Source organism: Silurus meridionalis, chromosome 14, assembly GCF_014805685.1.
Source record: "Silurus meridionalis isolate SWU-2019-XX chromosome 14, ASM1480568v1, whole genome shotgun sequence".
NCBI lineage: Eukaryota > Metazoa > Chordata > Actinopteri > Siluriformes > Siluridae > Silurus > Silurus meridionalis.
The window spans coordinates 2,213,823-2,233,899 of NC_060897.1; the positions used below are offsets into that span (position 1 = coordinate 2,213,823).

At 35.8% G+C, this 20,077-nt stretch overlaps 1 protein-coding gene across 3 annotated transcripts in view; it reads right to left on the reverse strand.

Moving 5' to 3' along the window:
• Positions 1 to 18,594, reverse strand: part of LOC124396545 (deleted in malignant brain tumors 1 protein-like) — a 41,566-nt gene extending 22,972 nt beyond the window's left edge. For 2 of the 3 annotated variants that reach the window (XM_046865649.1, XM_046865650.1), the window contains exons 1-4: positions 18,500 to 18,594; positions 17,099 to 17,128; positions 15,608 to 15,922; positions 15,231 to 15,509 (exon numbers count right to left, since the gene is read on the reverse strand). In XM_046865649.1, coding sequence (XP_046721605.1) covers positions 15,231 to 15,509; positions 15,608 to 15,922; positions 17,099 to 17,128; positions 18,500 to 18,539 — 664 coding nt within the window. In that variant the 5' untranslated portion in view covers positions 18,540 to 18,594. Of the gene's footprint in view, positions 1 to 9,668; positions 11,886 to 12,481; positions 12,611 to 12,721; positions 13,046 to 15,230; positions 15,510 to 15,607; positions 15,923 to 17,098; positions 17,129 to 18,499 lie in introns of those variants that run through there. The other variant, XM_046865651.1, reaches the window with a different exon arrangement.
• Between the last annotated feature and the right edge of the window lie 1,483 nt (positions 18,595 to 20,077).

Here is a 20,077-nt window from a genome sequence, read left to right on the forward strand (position 1 = left end):
ATATTAAAAAGGGGATTATAATGACTGATTTATGTGTCTTTCAGTTTGTTAATGAGCCATAAAGAGTAATAATAAAAAAAAAACACAAATCAGTTGTGTTCAAACAGACACTTCAAATAGCATATTTGTTACTGAGTATGCTTACGAATATTGTATTTGTTCTGGCTAGTAAACAACCAGTTTGTGCATCTAAAATCTTTTCAATGAGTCTCATGTGAAAAAGAAAATACACCCTCTTTAAGTTCTATTGTTTTATAAATAGGGGCATAATAAAAATCATCTGGTCCTTATCAGGTCTTAGAATCGGGTAAATACAACCTCAGATGTGGTTTGTTCAGAATTGCCTTTTATTTTTCTGTGCTTGCTGAGTTGTGTGAAAGCTTCAAATAGTTATTTTATAATAAGAGAAAATATATAAACATGAGCTCATAGTTTAGTGTTCTTGTAGTGCAGGAAATAACAGAAGTGCAACAGAAGTGCTGTAATTCACACTTTTATTCTTAGTGTATTGTGAGGCCACTTTATCTGGTAACATTTTTACCTTTTTATGGAAAATAATCAGTTGAAATATTTGATTTCAATTAGAATTTTAAACACCCCTGAGGTAGAGAGTAAATCAAATTAATTTAAATGAAAAAAAACACACTTACCAACCGACAGTGACGCGCTAAGAGCACTGACTATAGAGAGAAAATAAAGAAGGTGTAAAACAGGGATGTGCAAAATTAACAGAAGTAACAGAAATAGAACACTTGGAATGACTGTGTGATCAAACCAAAGCTCTTTGCTTCTGCTACACAATGCTGTTCATACTGTTGTGTTTGTACTGAGACTAAAAACTTGCTGAGTGTTTTATATGGACCTGTTTTTTGTACATGTAACTGGTTTTATTTTATTTTTTTATTGAAACTGGCACTATTTTTCACCGCAGCATTGGGGGAACTGGTGATCCTCTGCCCATCTTTACTTCTGAGAGACACTGCCACCCTGAGAGACTATTTTTATACATGGCTTTTTGGAATGTGTAGCTCTCATGAAATCCAAAATGATATTTGGCATGACATTTCAAAATGTCTCACTTTCAACATTTGATATGTTATCTTTATTCTATTGTGAATTAAATATAAGATTGTGAAGATTTGTAAATTATTGCATTCCATTTTTATTCACAATTTGTACAGTGTCCCAACTTTTTTGGAATCGGGTTTATATATACAGGGAGTGCAGAATTATTAGGCAAGTTGTATTTTTGAGGATTAATTTTATTTGAGGATTTAATTTGAACAACAACCATGTTCTCAATGAACACAAAAAACTCATTAATATCAAAGCTGAATATTTTTGGAAGTAGTTTTTAGTTTTAGCTATTTTAGGGGGATATCTGTGTGTGCAGGTGACTATTACTGTGCATAATTATTAGGCAACTTAACAAAAAACAAATTCATACCCATTTCAATTATTTATTTTTACCAGTGAAACCAATATAACATCTCAACATTCACAAATATACATTTCTGACATTCAAAAACCAAACAAAAACAAATCAGTGACCAATATAGCCACCTTTCTTTGCAAGGACACTCAAAAGCCTGCCATCCATGGATTCTGTCAGTGTTTTGATCTGTTCACCATCAACATTGCGTGCAGCAGCAACCACAGCCTCCCAGACACTGTTCAGAGAGGTGTACTGTTTTCCTCCTTGTAAATCGCACATTTGATGATGGACCACAGGTTCTCAATGGGGTTCAGATCAGGTGAACAAGGAGGCCATATCATTAGATTTTCTTCTTTATACCCTTTCTTGCCAGCCACGCTGTGGAGTACTTGGACGTGTGTGATGGAGCATTGTCCTGCATGAAAATCATGTTTTTCTTGAAGGATGCAGACTTCTTCCTGTACCACTGCTTGAAGAAGGTGTCTTCCAGAAACTGGCAGTAGGACTGGGAGTTCAGCTTGACTCCATCCTCAACCCGAAAAGGCCCCACAAGCTCATCTTTGATGATACCAGCCCAAACCAGTACTCCACCTCCACCTTGCTGGCGTCTGAGTCGGACTGGAGCTCTCTGCCCTTTACCAATCCAGCCACGGGCCCATCCATCTGGCCCATCAAGACTCACTCTCATTTCATCAGTCCATAAAACCTTAGAAAATCAGTCTTGAGATATTTCTTGGCCCAGTCTTGACGTTTCAGCTTGTGTGTCTTGTTCAGTGGTGGTCGACTTTCTGCCTTTCTTACCTTGGCCATGTCTCTGAGTATTGCACACCTTGTGCTTTTGGGCACTCAGTGATGTTGCAGCTCTGAAATATGGCCAAACTGGTGGCAAGTGGCATCTTGGCAGCTGCACGCTTGACTTTTCTCAGTTCACGGGCAGTTATTTTGCGCCTTGGTTTTTCCACACGCTTCTTGCGACCCTGTCGACTATTTTGAATGAAACGCTTGATTGTTCGATGATCACGCTTCAGAAGCTTGGCTATTTTAAGACTGCTGCATCCCTCTGCAATATATCTCACTATTTTTGACTTTTCTGAGCCTGTCAAGTCCTTCTTTTGACCCATTTTGCCAAAGGAAAGGAAGTTGCCTAATAATTATGCACACCTGATATAGGGTGTTGATGTCATTGGACCACACCCCTTCTCATTACAGAGATGCACATCACCTAATATGCTTAATTGGTAGTAGGCTTTCCAGCCTATACAGCTTGGAGTAAGACAACATGCATAACGAGGATGATGTGGTCAAAATACTCATTTGCCTAATAATTCTGCACTCCCTGTATATATTATATATATATATATATATATAAATTAAATATTATATAAAGTATATTAGGTTATTTACCAATTAGTCATTTGTAATTTTTCTACTGAACTGTGAAAACAGACATGCTGTAAATTCCTACAGCATAGCGAGACATTGCAGAAAGAAATGACTCACATTCACTTCCATATTCCACACTTTTCTACACTCCAAGTTTCAGAAGATTTAAACATGTAATTCTTCTTATTTAGAAAGATATTCAACAGTTCCCAAAATGTCATTATTGTTTTGGAAATATTTAAGGTTTTATCCGAAATATATATTTTCTTTTTTCTAAATAGTACTTTTATTAGATTAATTTAAAACATACTAATATTTAATTTTGTCTTAACATGGAGACCGTCTTCCCCAAAAAAGTAAAAAAAAAATAATCATAAGAAATACTCTTATCACACCAGCAAACGGTTGGCAAGGATTCATTGTGATATGTAATGTTTTCAAAAATAACCTTTCATTGTCTTCCCTTAACTATACTGTTTGTTCTCTACACAAATAAAATGTGGAAATAAAATATTTACATTAGAAACTTGGAAAATGTATTAATAAATAATTTTGAATTTACCAAATATCAAAGTGAAATGAAGTCTCGGCATCCTGCTGGTTGAGAAGTTGTTCAGTTGGCGCTTGTTTCAGTATCACTGCTGCTGTTTTCTCACAGAGAAGCTAATGAGGTTATGAAGTATCTGTGTATCTGAAGAGGTGGAGTTTTTGGTTTTTGGTTTTTGGTCTGCTTATGATAGATGATAAGTTTAAGACTGGTTTTGCTGCAACACTCGATAGTGAAACTTCAGTTAGTAAATCTTTTCAAGACTTTTCAAAATCTTTACTTCTTTTAAATTTCTCTTAGACATGACAAAAAAAACCAAAAAAACAAAAAACAAAAACAAAAAAAAACAAGCAGGATTCTAGTATGATATCTGGTCATTACAAGAAAAGCTTCTCTGAGAAATGTACTAAAGAAAAGGTCTTGAAAAGATTTAATGAATACTTTTCCAAAACACAATATAATCGTAAAGCTGCTCATGACAATGATCATTCCAAAAATGTCGCTAATGTACATAGTTGCTAATAATCAGGAAATCGTCAGCAATGCTTTATACAAGGGGTTTGCAACCTTTGAATATAACATAATTCGTTGTTTTTTGCAGATGTAAGGTAGTTAGCTAGTTGCACCACTAAATGGCATTAACTAAAAAAGCATGAACTATTTTTTCTGCATCCTGTAACAACATCATATTTCTAATTTTAGCAATATTTTTAAGGTGAAAGAAGGAGATCCTGGTGATATTATTCATGTGAGCTTCAAAGGAAAGACTCAGGTCAATAATCACACCAAGGTCTTTGACAGCCGTACACGCTGAAACAGAAACACCATCCAGAGATGCTACGTAATCGGAAAGTTTACTTCTAGCTGCATGTGGTCCTAATAAAAGTACTTCCATCTTATCTGAGTTGAGCAGAAGGAAGTTATCAAGTCACAAAAAGTGAAGTTTATTTCTAAAGCACTTTTCACATCGGACATTGTCTCAAAGCAGCTTTACAGAATTTAACAGTTAAGGTGAACAATGGCAACTTTGGCAAGGAAAAATCCCTTAAAGGTTTGAAGAAGAAACCGTGAGAGGAACCAGACGCAAAAGAGGAACCCATCCTCATTTGGGTGATATCAAGAGTGTGATTAACACTCTGGAGTCTGAGGGTGTTTTTGGCCCCTTGAGAGATTTTGACATGCTCTTATATTTGGTTCTTTTTTAGTTGCTTTTAAAATATATTATTGACAGAAGACTTATTACACTGTATTCAGCACAAACTGGGCTACCATAATATGTAAACAACTTATATGAGTGTGTTTGTATTTTTGACAAAATAAGGTTTATGCGTGTTTTTTGAAAAAGCAAAAAAAAAAAACCTCACTGATATAAGGCCACCAAACTGATAGTAAACATGTTTTTTGAGAACAGAGCTTCTAATGTAGGTTTTTTTATTTTTAATCATGTGAAAATCACTCTGTGAAAATCAATCATGTTTCACTCTGAACAGACGATCATGTTCAGATGTGCCCCTCTTTCTGTCATTTTCTTTGTCTGCATCTGGCTGACATGTGTACATTCCACGAAGTTGTCCTGTATCTGTCCCTTGACATAATTATTGCTGAAAAGGGAACTGTGAAAATACTGCTCTGTCACCAGTAGTCTATGATGGAGGGCAACTTTACCATTGGCATGTAAAATAAGAGCCCAATGTAGCGATACATCTCCTCACGGTTACATCTCTCCATTTGTATTTGCGTCCCTTGGCTATTGACTTTATTTCCAGCCAGTACGCATTATGGAATCAAAATATTTGATGGAAAATGTAGCCAATAAGTGCAGGATTCTAACGATATATAAGAGGAAATTAATCCCCCATGTGTGTGAGTCTTAGTTTTATTACTCTTTATAAACTCTTACTGGTCAAAGCAGCATGTGCTGTGACAAACCAGGAAGTGATGCAGCTCTCAGTTTGGCACAAACAGCTGTTTATTGCTCGTGCTAACTGGACTTTGTTTACAAAAAAAAGAGAAAACAAGGAAAAATATGGACAGTCAAAAAAGTTGTTTTATCTGAGATTTGCACAAAGCAGTGATGTGGAAAATATCTTTGGGAGCGGAGTATCGACAGAGACCTGGAGATCTGAATAGAGATTCTATTTTACATCTGTAAGTTGCAATATATCTCCCTTTATATATGGTTTTATACCATGTTAGAGGTTTTATTGCTCATTTCTTTTTATAAGAGAAATGCTTGAAAAGTGTGTGTGTGTGTGTGTGTGTGTGTGTGTGTGTGTGTGTGTGTGTGTGTGTGTGTGTGTGTAGGTTGTTGATATTGGAATGGCCGTACATCAACAAAACTGTAAAACAATAGCTTGTCTGGCTACCTGGTCATCAATATGAATGTTAAACCAATATTAATATCCAAACATGTAGAACAAAACCCTTTAATGGTCAGCAGTTCATTTCTATGCCGACTGTATGAATAGAGTATGAACACCTGAGTTTAGCAGGTGGCTCTCAAACAGAGGGAGGGAGAAAAGGATCAGAAAGTCTCAGATAAATGTTTGTAGGAATCTCATTTGTCATGAAAATCTTCATATAATTTGAAATATAAACTCATGAGCCATGTGGCTTTCAACCCAGTACTTTTCTGCATTGCTTCAAGACTGATTTCATGTATTTATATATGAAAAAAACAAAGAATATCAATTCAGGAAATTTATTTTCACGGTACTTCATCATATTATGCATGCACATTGCATTCACGAAGAGAAAAAAACAAATCACAGAAAGGACCGTAACTAAATAAATTAGGAGATATTAAGTCATAATTATAAGCTTCTATATTTATAATAACATAAATATAATTATAATATGGCCTAATATCTAATAATTATGACTTAATATCTTCTTATTTATTTAGTTACGGTAAGTCTTGCTTTAGTTAATAGATACAGAGCATTAACTATTATTATTATTATATATATTATTACATATTCTTACTGTTCACTTGATAAAAACAAACTTTGATCAAGTGGACAGTGGACAGTCAGAATGTGTAATGAGATAATAAGTCGTAATTATGAGATAATTATAAGATAATTATGAGATCCTTTCTGTGATTTATTTTTTTCTCTTTGTGAATGCAATGCGCTTTTGTAATATATAACTTTCTAAACTTATTTTTTTTTTAGCAAGATCAACTTTGAATAATGGACAGTAAAGCTCAGTGTCTTCTTTTTAAAGGTATTTAAATTGTGTATGTAGCCCACTTTTATCAGGAACTGTTAATTCAATGTTAGGTAGGGCATTTTCAGCTGTGGGTCCTAAATTCAGGACCAAAGGCAAATGGGTAATTAAATTACTAAAACAAATAACCTTTCGATGATAATCTAGTATATTGAGATAGTAAGTGATATGTAGCAGTAAATTGGTGAAGCTGTAACTTTAGTAACTAAAACACTTACAGGTTTGTTCCATTGGTAGGGCATTGTGCCACTTATGCATATTCTATACCCCCTTTGAAAAAATGTATATGGACCTCATCAAGTCAACAGTCCATTAAATGTGCATCCAAGTGTAACGGTATGTAAAATGTTGGAGGTCATTGTTGGAGTCTGCATGTCTAATCATACCGAAAAAATACTGAGTAAATATATATATATATATATATATATATATATATATATATTACTCATTAATTATATATCATTCAAATTGTATTCAAATATATAATTTAAATTGTACCGCAGCCCACCATGCAATTCTGATGGTGACTTTTTACTATCACAATCAGAACATGCAATACATTTCTTTTGGTAGCTTAGATAATAAGGTTTTTAAAATGTGTTTTTATTTTATTTTATGAAAATTAAAAAAAAAATTATAATAATAAAAATAAATGTAATAATTTTAATAAATAATTATGAGGATTTCTTGTTTCTGATTCCCCTGATATAGACAATATAAAATAAATGTTTTAATATACATAAACTTACCAGGTAGAATAAAAGCTCCAAGCACACTGACTATAGAGAAAAAAAGAAAGAATAAATACCAGTGATGTACAATATTAAAGCTTTCTTTTGTGTATGTTTAATTAACTAAAATATAAATAAACCCCAAGCTATCTTTTAAAATATTATTTGGTACCTATAATTTATATCAGTAGAAGAATGCTGAGGATGGAGCTGCTAGGAAGGACGAAAAGAGGAAGTCCAAGGAGGAGGTTTATGGATGTGGTGAAGGAAGACATGCAGGTAGTTGGTTTTGAAGAGGCAGATGTAGAGGACAGGGGGGTATAGGGACGGATGATCCGCTGTGGGGCCCCCTAATGGGAGAAGCCCAAAGAAGAAGAAGATATTGTACCTATAATTCAGACACAACCAGTGCAACAGTGTTACTTCAAACTTTTGTACTTCTAATAAATGAAATAAAACACTTGTGTATGACTGAGTGCTTTGACCAAAGTTCTGTGTTCCTGCTACACAATGCTGTTAAAATGATAATAGGTTTGTAACCAGTAGGTAAAAATTAGCTTTTTTTAATTGATGAACCTTAGTTTGAGCATGTACTTGGTGTCCTGATAGAAATATAGGCATCATTTATTAATGAATAAATGGAGCAACATGTGAAATATAATTGTATTCTGCTCAAACACAAACATTGTAAACTGTTATTTTTTATTACTAGTTGTGACAGTAGTGTAGCTGGAAATCATCGTGTTATTAAGACAGTTGTTTCAATTTTAACAGAACTTTGGATAAAAGTAATAAAAAAGTTAACCAATGTTCCACTTTATGAAATGTTATTGTTTTTATGAAGAATGCTGAAAATGTCTGGAGAGCACTGAACGCTAAGCAAAACTGTACACGTTGGTAAAGTGTTTCTCTCAAAGGTTAGAAATTAAATTAGACATAAAAATCATTCTATTCATTGTTAAAAGTTGTGTTTCCCTTCAGTCTTGACAGCATTTTACATGTCAGCAATTCTTCAAACCAAAAGTAAAAAAGTTTGGCATCAAATTTCACACATCACAAAATAATCTTAGAATATAGATTATTACAAAGATGTCTTAATATTGTTTTTATTGTGAAAAAAAAATTCCGGCAATGCTGTATCTGTACAGCCAGAGATTACAGAGATAAATTCACATTTTGGTCATATAATATTTAAAATTTTTTGAATAAACTATGAAACTATAATACTAAACACTAAACTGTACTAGCAAATAATATAAACCTATGGGAATCTTTTTCATACTTTATAAGCCACTACAAGAAACACATGAAATGCCATCAGTTTTAGAATTAAGAATTAGTTCAAAATGAACGAGCCAAAATATATGAACAAAAATATTACATTTACCAAGCAATAAAGTGATATGAAGTCTCTGCATCCTAGAGCTTGAGCCGTTGTTCAGGTTGGTGCTAATTGTAATGCTTACTGCAGCTGTTTTCGCATTTTAAAGCACTTAAAGTCTTAAGGTTTTTTTATTCTTTCTTCTGAAGAACCGAAGATTCTTTGATGGCCAATTTCTACTAATAAGAGTTTCTAAGAGTTTTTTTTCCCCAAAAAACTATTTTTGCAGCAGCCCAATGCAGTTTATTAGTGAAACCTTTTAAAACCACAGTGTGAGAAATGTATTACTTCCTCTTATTACTTCCTTTCAAATACAGAGAAATATGACAGAAAGGCTGCTAGTAAAATGTCAGAAGACGACAAGATACAGTTTCCAGACTATTTTCTCATATTGCTGATTTCCAAATGTCACCCTAAATCATTTTAGTTGAAATTTTATTTTAAATTACTGAAAATTTAAATTATTTGTTGTAAGATAATGCTGTAATATCTACATAAATATTCAACCTTAACACATATAAAATATTTGGTAGATCAATCTTTTGATGGAAGATTTGCTCCAGATTGGTTTGGTAAGTGCAAATATTTCTAACATATCTAACATGAAGGAGGACATTAAAATAGGGACATACATTTTATAAAAATGAATTGAACTAATTCTAAGTGCCACACTGTGTCTGTGATCTATTGAGTTACTGTTGCAGGGATGAGACTCCTTTGGGAGAATTAAAGACTGGGAGGGGTTAAAAATTTAACCTGTTTCCTGAAAAAACTTTTGTAGATAAGAAAGCCATGCTGCATGATTGTAATTAGGCGGCATGCTCAGACATTTTGTAATCTATATGCAAGTTTTATTTGAGAAAAACAGAAATCATCCAAAACACAATTGAGAACCAAAAACGTAGATGCAGGCACAAGGGCTGGTACACAGAGAAATCAGTCCATGTAGCAAACAAATCCAAATAACAAAAAAACTAACATCTCTAGGTTATGTATGTAACCCTAGTTTCCTGAGAAAACGAGACGCTGTGTCGCAACGCTTCCGCATTGTTCACACTCTAAATCATGTGTGTAATCTGTCCCATGAAAGGTGCGGCGTCACAGTCGGGGTGACGTCACAACCAGGAAGCTATAAAAAGCACATGCAATGAAGCTGGTGCCATTTTCTGTAAGGAGAAGGAAGCTCTGTGTGGCATGGAGAAGCAGCGTCTCATTCACTCAGAGAACTAAAGTTACATACGTAACCTAGTGACATTCCCTTTCAGGAACTCAAGCTGCGTCGCAACGCTTTGGAAACGAGAGTCCAATACCGAAAAACTGACCAGTTCCTGGCTAGTGTGTATGGGCACAGCAAAGTCAAAGCACAGCAAAGAGTGCGCTCTGACCCTGAAATGGAATGGGGAGACCAGAAAACTCATAGGAGGACGCAATAGGGTCAGTAGTCCACCTGCTCAAAGTCTGCTTGTTCGCAGGGAGGCCTCTACTCAGATGGCCGTAGCAGACAAGCACTGGTTCCAACTTCCTCCAAGGACTCGTCCTGTGGACGTAAGTGTCCAGTGCTTGCACCAGGCACAGACGATTCAGCTTCTTCTGGTCTGGGGCCTAAAATGGAGGAGGATGGATTACCTGGAGCCTAACAGGTCGAAGACAACCGAGGCCACCTTGGGGATGTAACCCGTTCTAGGCACTGGCCATACCTGGAGAAAAGAGGGGGCCACTGAGAGGGTCTGTAAATCCCCTACTCTACATAGAGCAGATGGTCAGAAGACAGGCGGGAGCTCTGAAATTTAGAATGATCCTGATCCAGATCCTCGGAGTTGTGACCCCTCAGGGGCACAGCCACAGCCACCACAACTCTGGGCGGGGGTGAATTATTGAGAAAGAAGATCCCTCCTCAAAAGAATCTCCCATGGAGGGTGCTCAAACATGGCTACCAGGTCTGCTCCATTCCAGTGAATTCGGCTGTAAGGATGGAGGAAATGCGGGCAGGGGAAAGCATAAGGGTCGAATTCCATATAACGCCCAGATACGTGGTTCTATGTAACGGAGAAAGCACACTTTTCTTGGTGATCAGCCAAAACCTCAGTGGCTACAATCTCAATGCCGGACCACTAACTGCTCTGATCGAGCTAATATCAACCAATCATCGATAAAGCTTAGGAGCTGGATGCCCTGAAGTCTCAGGGGAACCTGAGCCGCATCCATTATGTTCTGTAAATGATGAACTGTTTTGAGGAACATTATTCTGAAATTGTTTCACAGTGTGTAGACACTGTCTTTCCCAGATTGGTGAAGCTCTGCCCATCTTTGCTTCTGAGAAACTCTGCCTCTTTATGATACACTATTTATACTCAATCATCTTCTACTAATCTGCTGCCATTCAATTGAAAAATGACCTAATTTGTCTATGGTGCAGTTCCTCAGATTAAACATTTGATTTGTTTTCAATTTTCTATTTTAAATAAAATATGGGTTTATGAGATTTGCAAGTTATTGTGTTTTGTTTTTATTTACATTTTACACAGAGTGACAACTTATTTTTGGAATTGTTGTATGCATATCACTGAAAAACAATAAGGTTTAAGGTAATCTATACAATAATACATAGATAATAATACAATAATAATAATACCTTAACAATGGATAATGGATAAATATCTAATTTAATGATATAACTGTTCCTGGCCTGTGGATATTGGACACTATGCTACACATTTAGTGTTAATGTCTGCTTCCTCGTAGTCATTGCTCACGTCAGTTCTTTGTTCATCAGCATTAACATTCACATAATCATCATCACAATCTTCCAAATCCTCCTTCTGCTGGAAAATGGTTTCTGTGTTTTCATAATCACTTTCAATCTCTTCTTCCTCATAGTCATTGCTCACGTCAGTTCTTTGTTCATCAGCATCAACATTCACATAATCATCATCAGAATTTTCTGAATTCTGCTTCTGCTGGAAAATGGTTTCTGCGTTTTCATAATCACTTTTAATCTCTTCTTCCTCATAGTCATTGCTCATGGAACTTCTTTGTTCATCATCAACATTCACATAATCATCATCAGAATCTTCTGAATTCTGCTTCTGCTGGAAAATGGTTTCTGCGTTTTCATAATCAGCTTCATTGTCTCTGTCTCAGTCCGTTCTTGAGGAATCTCATATGAGTTTCTGGCACCTATGAATTGATCAAGACAAAATGCAGAGTTTAACAGGTCATTTTTCTATATTAAGATATATTTTAACTCAAGTCGACCATTTTAACGGACATTAATACAAGCAATACATTTTGTTTTTATTCATTAAAGATTTTAATGAATAAAATGTATATTCATTTGTTTTTCACTTGTATTTACTCGTGCAAACCCTGAAATACAAGTTAGATCTTGTGTTCCTGTTTGTTCCTCACATTCATTAAAGTATAAACATCTGTTCCCTCACTTCTTGTCTTTCTTAATAAGACAAAAAAACTATCACAGCTTGTTATGTAAATCAGAAACGGGAAGGTTTTTCTCAACTCATCTGACATAAAGCGATAAATATATAGGTTTTTTTTCAGCTAACACTGGTGACTCCTTCCAGAAGTAAAATATAACATACTAAGAAAACATGACTTCCTATAAACTTTCACCTGATCATTAATACACGTGAAAAATATTTTAATTTAATGTCAGTCAGCTATACTTCTGTCAGATCTGCTGTTAAAGAAAGTGAATCAGATTTTAGAATGCCGTAGTGCTATCTATAAAACAAAATTCTATTAGTGAAACCCACACTGATTATTGTTCTTATTTGGGTGACCCTGTCTTCTTTTTTGCCACTTGATAAAGCAAATGAATGCTGGAACTAAGATAAGAAGAAGTCCTGCTGTCACTCCGACACCAATGTAGGGAGCCAGAGATGCTGAAAGAGAAATTATCATCATCATCATCATCATCATCATCATCATCATCATCATTTAAAAAAATTCAGTTGTAGATCAGAAAATGGCATAACCAGCGTATTCTACTCTACCTTTCACAGTGATGACAAGGAGCTCAGTGGCAGAGGAGGCAAAGGTACGTGAAGACACGCTAACTTCATAAGTACAGCTGTAGTTTCTCTGATCGACAAAATCTGCCTCAGGAAACTGGAAGACGGCTGAGTGGTCAACGGCTGATTGAGTTTTGGTGAAGTTGGATCCACTTAACTTTAAATGGAAGGAACCTCCTGGATACTGAGGTTTAGTGGAGCAGATAATGGAGAAGTTGTAGCCCATGGTCACCTCTGGTTTATCAGATCCCCAGTGGAATAAACCACTGGCAGCAGTGAATGAGATATTGGGCTGCTGCAGGTTGACTAGAAAACAACAAAACAAAAAAGTTAGCTAAATGCTAACTGTTAGCATTTAGCTTATAGACCAGACTATACAGATTATATAAGACCACAATACAGTTTATGACAGTAATATACATGAAGTGTGAGAATGCATGGGAGTGTAAATAACAGTATTGTGCATCACATAAGATAAAGAAGTTACTTTAGGACTTTGGTACAGTATACAGCAGCGATAGTGTGTGTGTAACATGTAGGGATAAAGTGATGAGTGACTGTCTTTACAATGCAGTACTTATAGATATGACGCAGGGCATATAATTAAGATCATTCCACACCTCACTTCATTAAACCTCACATGGGGTGCTCCTAAGCTCCTCAGCCTCCCCAACTGGAGTATTTTGAGATACTGCTCCCACCCACAACATCTTCAGTTGTGTAATGTGCCCCATGGCACATGTCATCTAATGGAGAAGGTCTTCACAAATAATCTAAAGTTTTTGAGCATGCAGTGGTAGAGTGAGAATGGCCTGAAAAGAAATGGGCTAGGCAGCTACCACTGCCGACACAGCTTGAGTATTCCAGCATGAAAAGGGCAGTGTCTAGCACATTGATAAAACCCACAGCCAGCACATCTGGTGATGCCTGCATGCTGAGGGTGGTTACGATTTTACACAGCAGCTGAAAAGTACAGTGGTTGATGGTGGGTGAGTGGAACATGAAGCATATTAGTTGGTTGTGCAATAATTTTTCATGCAGTGGAATGGGGCCCATGCAACTGCCAATTGTCTCTGTCGAAAGCCAAACAGCTTGCAGGGGATGATTTGGTGTCAGTTTAATCTTATTTTCTAATTCCTGGTACCAGCACCCAAAACTGAGGTGTGGGGGGGTCCCACAAAATGGACTGTGCAACATAATCTCATCTCTAGGTCTGGGTCTATGTTATCTCCCAGGTATCTGAAAGAAGTTCTGTCTGACAGTGGTAAGCTTAGTGGTTAAGTCATTGGACTAAAAATCACATGGTCACAAGTATTCCCAGCACCACCAAGCTGCCACTGCTGGGCCCGTAAGCAAGGCCATTAACCTCAATGTCTACAATTGCAAATAAGATGGGGTGGCTGAAAACTTAAACAAAATGAAAATTGGGAAATGGGACTCACTAATTGCAAAAAAATCTTTTAAATGAAAATCAATATCAGAGACTTTTATTCAGGAACAAGATCCCAGTTATTTGACATGAGTATGAAAGGTGTAATTGGGTCTGTGGAAGTAGATGGAAGTAGAATTTGAGCTTCCACTTGGGTCATGGTCAGGTGTGTCTCCAAATCAGCAAAACAGCTGCAACTGTGACCTGTCTGATATCGAAGACCAGAAATTCACAGATGACATGATGGAATCAAAGGGCTATAAATTCACACATAAAATAAACATGAAAGTGGGAATGAACAGAGCTGTAAATGAATAGACGTGAACACAGGGACCAATGACCAAACAAGAATGGAGGCATTACACAAACAAACATGTGAAAATCAATATAAGAAATGGAATGTGAAAGAGCACTAATAAAGCAAACTAGCTTGCTTTTCATAAACTGGTATGCTGCAGTTGGTGTCCAAACCTGCCTGGCCCTGTGTGAAAAGTAATCCCCCAAATGAATAAACTAATTCATGAATGAACAGTGAATAACCACATTTTTTAGAAAGTAAAGTTAAATTTCATATGCCACACCAAAGCCTGATTACTGCAAGAGCTGCCAGGAACCATTAAAACAAAACCTGTCTAAAGCATGTTAAAAGATCCCAAAAAGCAATACATCATGCCAAATAAATTAAAAACAGATTAGAAAAAAAGTAATTTACATTATTTTTCTGGAAAGAGTTACAAAGTCATTTCTAAGGCGTTGGGACTACAGAAAACCATGGTGAGAGCCATTATCCACAAATGGAAGTAGTGAACCTTCCTATGAGTGTCCAGCCAGTTATTAGCTTCAGGGTCAATTACTTTTACTTACTCAGGTAATCATTGTGTAATACTAAAATATGCTTGATAATCAATTAAGTGTGACAAATAAGCAATAAAAACAATTTAAAAAATCAGGAAGGAGGCAAATACTTTTTCACTGCAATATAAATAATAAATAAATAGTGGCAGTAGATTTATTGAAATGAACACATAACACTGGTCAGTATAACATCCTGTCTGCACTTACCCACAGTAATGCTAATGGAGCTGCTCCTGGATGAAGTGGAGGATGTTTCCCTGTATGTGTAATCACAGGTGTACTCGCCCTGATGTGAAGCTTCTACAGTCAGAGTAAATGTTGTTGTAGACTCTGCAGTTTGCTTCTTTATTGATGTTCCAGTTTTATATAAATTGAAGTCTACAGAGATGCATGTTGGGCTGGGTGTGGAACATCTGAACTGAAGGACTTCTCCAATTGATACCACAGAGTTTGGGGAGATCTGAGTCAATGTCGGGGTCTGCATGTCTATATTGTTAGGGTTAGGGTTATATCATATAGAAATATATTAAATTAAACTATATATTCTTAAACATTTTATCAAACTAAAAAGAATAATAACCTACTTGAGCACACGACTCCAGCATCTTCTTCATGTCCACAGTCCTCTACTCCAAATCCTCGGTGTGAGCACTTATCCAATACAGTCTCAGTTCCAGTACACTGAACATCATCCAGCCAGGTTGGTTCACTTCCCTGACCAAAGTGAGCATTACGAGGAGCACTGATTGCTATACCACATTCAAGCTGCCTACACACCACCTCTGCATCCTTTAAGTCCCAGTCATCATCACACACTGTTCCCCAACTGCCACTGTTATGGATTTCCACTCGACCACAACAGTTACTTGGACCATTCACCAGCCTGATCTGATTACAGCCTGTTTTAACACAAAACTGACACTCAGTTAACACAACAATCATAGACAACACAACAATCCCAGACAACTATGTTCACAGTCCTTCACAATCAACACCTTACTGGAAGACTGACAATACAATACTTCAATTAAAGACAAAACCAAAAAACACAGCAAAGACAACATAATTCTCATAAACAATCGCAGACATCACAATGGTCACAGATTAACACAGACAATACACAATGCTCAAAATCAATACAGTACTCACAAACAATGCAATGCGTTCAGACCATCAAAGACAACACAGTTTTTATAGGCAATCCAAAAACACATAACTGCTTATCACAGACAACAGAACTCTGAAGAATTCACACAAGAGCAGGATAGAATCCATTTAAGGAAGACTTTAGTGAAACTCAAGACAGCAGGCAAAAAAGCAATCAGTAATGCAAGCAGTGGTCGATCGCATACAAACAGTCTAATACGTCATCAAAGTGGAAACAATATCTAAAATGGCAAATAAAGAGGCAAAGGTAAGTGACAAAGAGACGACAGTACTGTACAATGGGCCTCAGAAGCACACAGCTTTTAACCACAAACAGGAAATAACTGAAGAAGTGTTGTCAGTATTTGGTATATGTGTATATACAGAAATATATTTATATAAATATATAAATATAAAAAATATACGATTTTCCCATCCAAATTCATTATTGTAACTTTTTTTAATATGCTAAAGCTTCATGAAAATGACCCTTAAAGAATTAAATGATGATGATGGTGTAAATTCTACAATGATTTTGTTGGCACAGTAAGTTTATTTGACATTTTTGTAGATTTTTTTACATTAGAACATACATACTGTTTATTTTTGTTATTGATTCTTCAGAATTCAGAATTGCCTTTTATTGTACTGTGCTTGCTGAGTTGTGCGAAATCTTCGAATAGTTATTTATAATAAGAGAGGATGTGAAAACATGACCTCATAGTTTAGTGTACTTGTGATCTCAAAGTCAGGAGGCCACTCAATCTTGTACTTGGAGTCTTAAACAATCGTTGCTATAAAAAATAAATATATAATTAGTTTACAAATTCTAATAAATCAGTATGAGACGAAGTCTATCTGATTGCAATCTGAATTCTAGACACCCCTGAGGTAGAAAGCAAAACTAATTCATTTAAATGAAATCTTACCAGCCAGCAATGATGTGCTGAGGACACTGACTATGGGGGGAAAATAAAGATGATGTAAAACAAGGATGTACAAACTTAACAGAAGTAACAGAAATAGAACACAATGCTGTACATATCGCCATGTGTTTGTAATGAGTCTGAAAACTTGCTGATTGTTTTGTAGGGACCTGTTTTTGTGCATGTAATTGGTTTAGTCCTTACCACAAATATTTGCACCCTTCATGAAATATATGTAATATATTATGTAATTATAGTGTATATAGTACAAAGTATATTATATATAAAATATATGTAATATATGTAAAGAGTATCACAGACAGGAGCTCATACAGGAACATTGTATATTATTTATGTCACAGTGATGTTGAGTTCTGGATTCGGATTGGTCAGAATTTTCTATTAAAAGCTCCAACAGTAACGCAGCTACAAATCATGTGTCAATATCTTAAGCTTATAAAGATCAAAGACAACCAGATTTGACAGAAAATAAATTCAGAATCAGAATCAGGTTGTGTGTTGACACACACACAAGGAATTTGGTTCCAGCTGTTAGTGACTCTCAAAAGTACAGACATAAATAAAACCTATACATGACAAAACAGACACGACAAGACAAAAACAGACTATGTGAGATTCCAACAACCGTTAGAGGGTTACTGTTCAACAGTTTATAGGATTCTCTATAGTCCCTTTTATTTTACAGCAATTCCTCAAAAAAAAAGTTAATCAGTTTGGGTGCAGCTCGCAAATATTAAATAAACCTATGATATACAGTATATCAAGACTCATTTGTAATTTTGATTTAATTGAATTGTAAACAATTAAAAATACAGATAATGCTTTATCTTCATCTGGCAAGACATTACAGGTAGAAATTATTATTATGGTCAGTTAAATATTCCTCTTTTTTGGACAAACTGCATCTGTAATGCTTCTCTTTTCCTGTAGCAATTAAATTACAATTACAAAATTACATTTTGTTTTAAATTATGATGAATAAGAGTAAAAATGTTCCTTTACAATCTTTGGAAACTACAACAGCTGGAGTGAAAACCACCAAAATGCCATCACTATTTTTACAATCATTTGTCTTAAAACTGTTTTTCTATAAATACAACTTAAGATTCAGAATAAAGAAGTAGTTTATGTAAAGCTTGTTTCTTTTCTTATTTAGAAAGGCATTAAACAATTCCCAAAACGTGGTCATTATTGTTTTGGAATTATGTGTTTTTATGTGAAATTTAGAATATCTTCACAATAAATACTGTTCAAAGACTAGTAAGGAAGGTGTAAAAATAATTCAGCATTGTCGAGAGAATATACTCTAAACATATAAAATGTGCAAATGATATCATTACATTATGAACAAGACAAAAGTATTGATAAAAATGTTGAATTTACCAAGCGTTAAAGTGAGACGACGTCTCAGCATCCTGCTCATTGAGGAGTTGTTCAGTTTGGTGCTAGATGGTGTGACACTGCTGATGTGTACTCAAACAGAAGCTCATGAGGGCTTGGTGATTGTTTCACAGTGCGTTTACAGAGCTGTAGTTTCTTTTTTACTCAGTTTCTGCTTACGATAGATGGCAAGTCTAAAATTGGCTTTGCTGCAGCAGCACAAAGCGCCGCTTGACAATGAAACGCTTTCCAAGGTCTCACAGTTTGAAAGATTTCTACTTCCTCTTTTTAATTCCTCTCAGACACATGACAAATGAAAGATAAAAAAAGAAGCAGCTTCTGGAAATGTTCTAGAGGGAAAAGAGATGTAAAAGTAAAAATAATGTGTTTGCATGTTCCAAAGTGTTGAGTATAATAAGTATTACATAACTTTAAATACTGTCCCCGCCTTCTTCTCTCTCTCTCTCTCTCTCTCTCTCTCTCTCTCTCTCTCTCTCTCTCTCTCTCTCTCTCTCACACACACACACAGAGTTTGAGCTACCCGTAAAGGTTTTGCAAGATCGTGTGCAACTTAGCTTGTTAGCCTCGCCACAGCTTTTGGGACTCACAGTTGAAAATGCCCTGCCTAACTTTAAATGTTATCAGTTCCTGATAATAATGTGCTACATACATGTGGGAGAGCAGAAGATTCAGTGGAAGAAACACTACTCAGGACAGGACCAGTTCTGAACAAATCTGTTTATTAGTGAGTTCAGCGCTATATTCATACGCCCACGTGCACATGCACAGCTCACGTGCACACACACACGTCCTCGCACCTTTCTCTCACTCCTCTTTATGTGCTCCCTCTGCTTACTGCAAGAGAGAACATTCATTAGTCTTATTCCTACACTTTTCTGCTCCAGGCCTCGCCTGGCCATGCCCCCGCTGCCACAATACTCAATTTAGATATCTTTGGAAAGTAGACACTTTGAGCTTTACTGTCAATTATCAAAGTTGATATTGCTTTAAAAAATAAAAAGTTATAGATGATGAAGTGCGATGGATATACATTTCCTGCAGTGAACATTTTTTTATTTCATATAAAAATACATAAAATTAGTCCTGGAGCAATCAAGAAAAGTACTGGGTTGAAAGCCACATGTCTCATGAGTTTATATTTCAAATTTCATTAAGATTTTCATGAAAAATGAGATTCCTACAAACATTTATCTGAGACTATGTCTGATTCTTCTCTCCCTCCCCCTGTTTGAGAGACACCTGCTATACTCAGGTGTTCATTCATACTCTATTCATACAGTCTGCATAAGACTGTAGAAAGAACATTACTCATAAAAGTACACTCCAGTGCTCAAGTTAGTTCTCACTCTCCAGTGTTCTGTATTGTTTAAAGTCTATAAACTCTTGATGTCACCCAAATGAGGATGGGTTTCCCTTTTGAGTCTGGTTCCTCTCAAGGTTTCTTCCTCATTACATCTAAGGGAGTTTTTTCTTGCCACAGGCTGCTCATCAGGGATAAATACACACCGTTCACCTTCACTGTTGATTTCTGTAAAGCTGCTTTGAGACAATGTCTGTTGT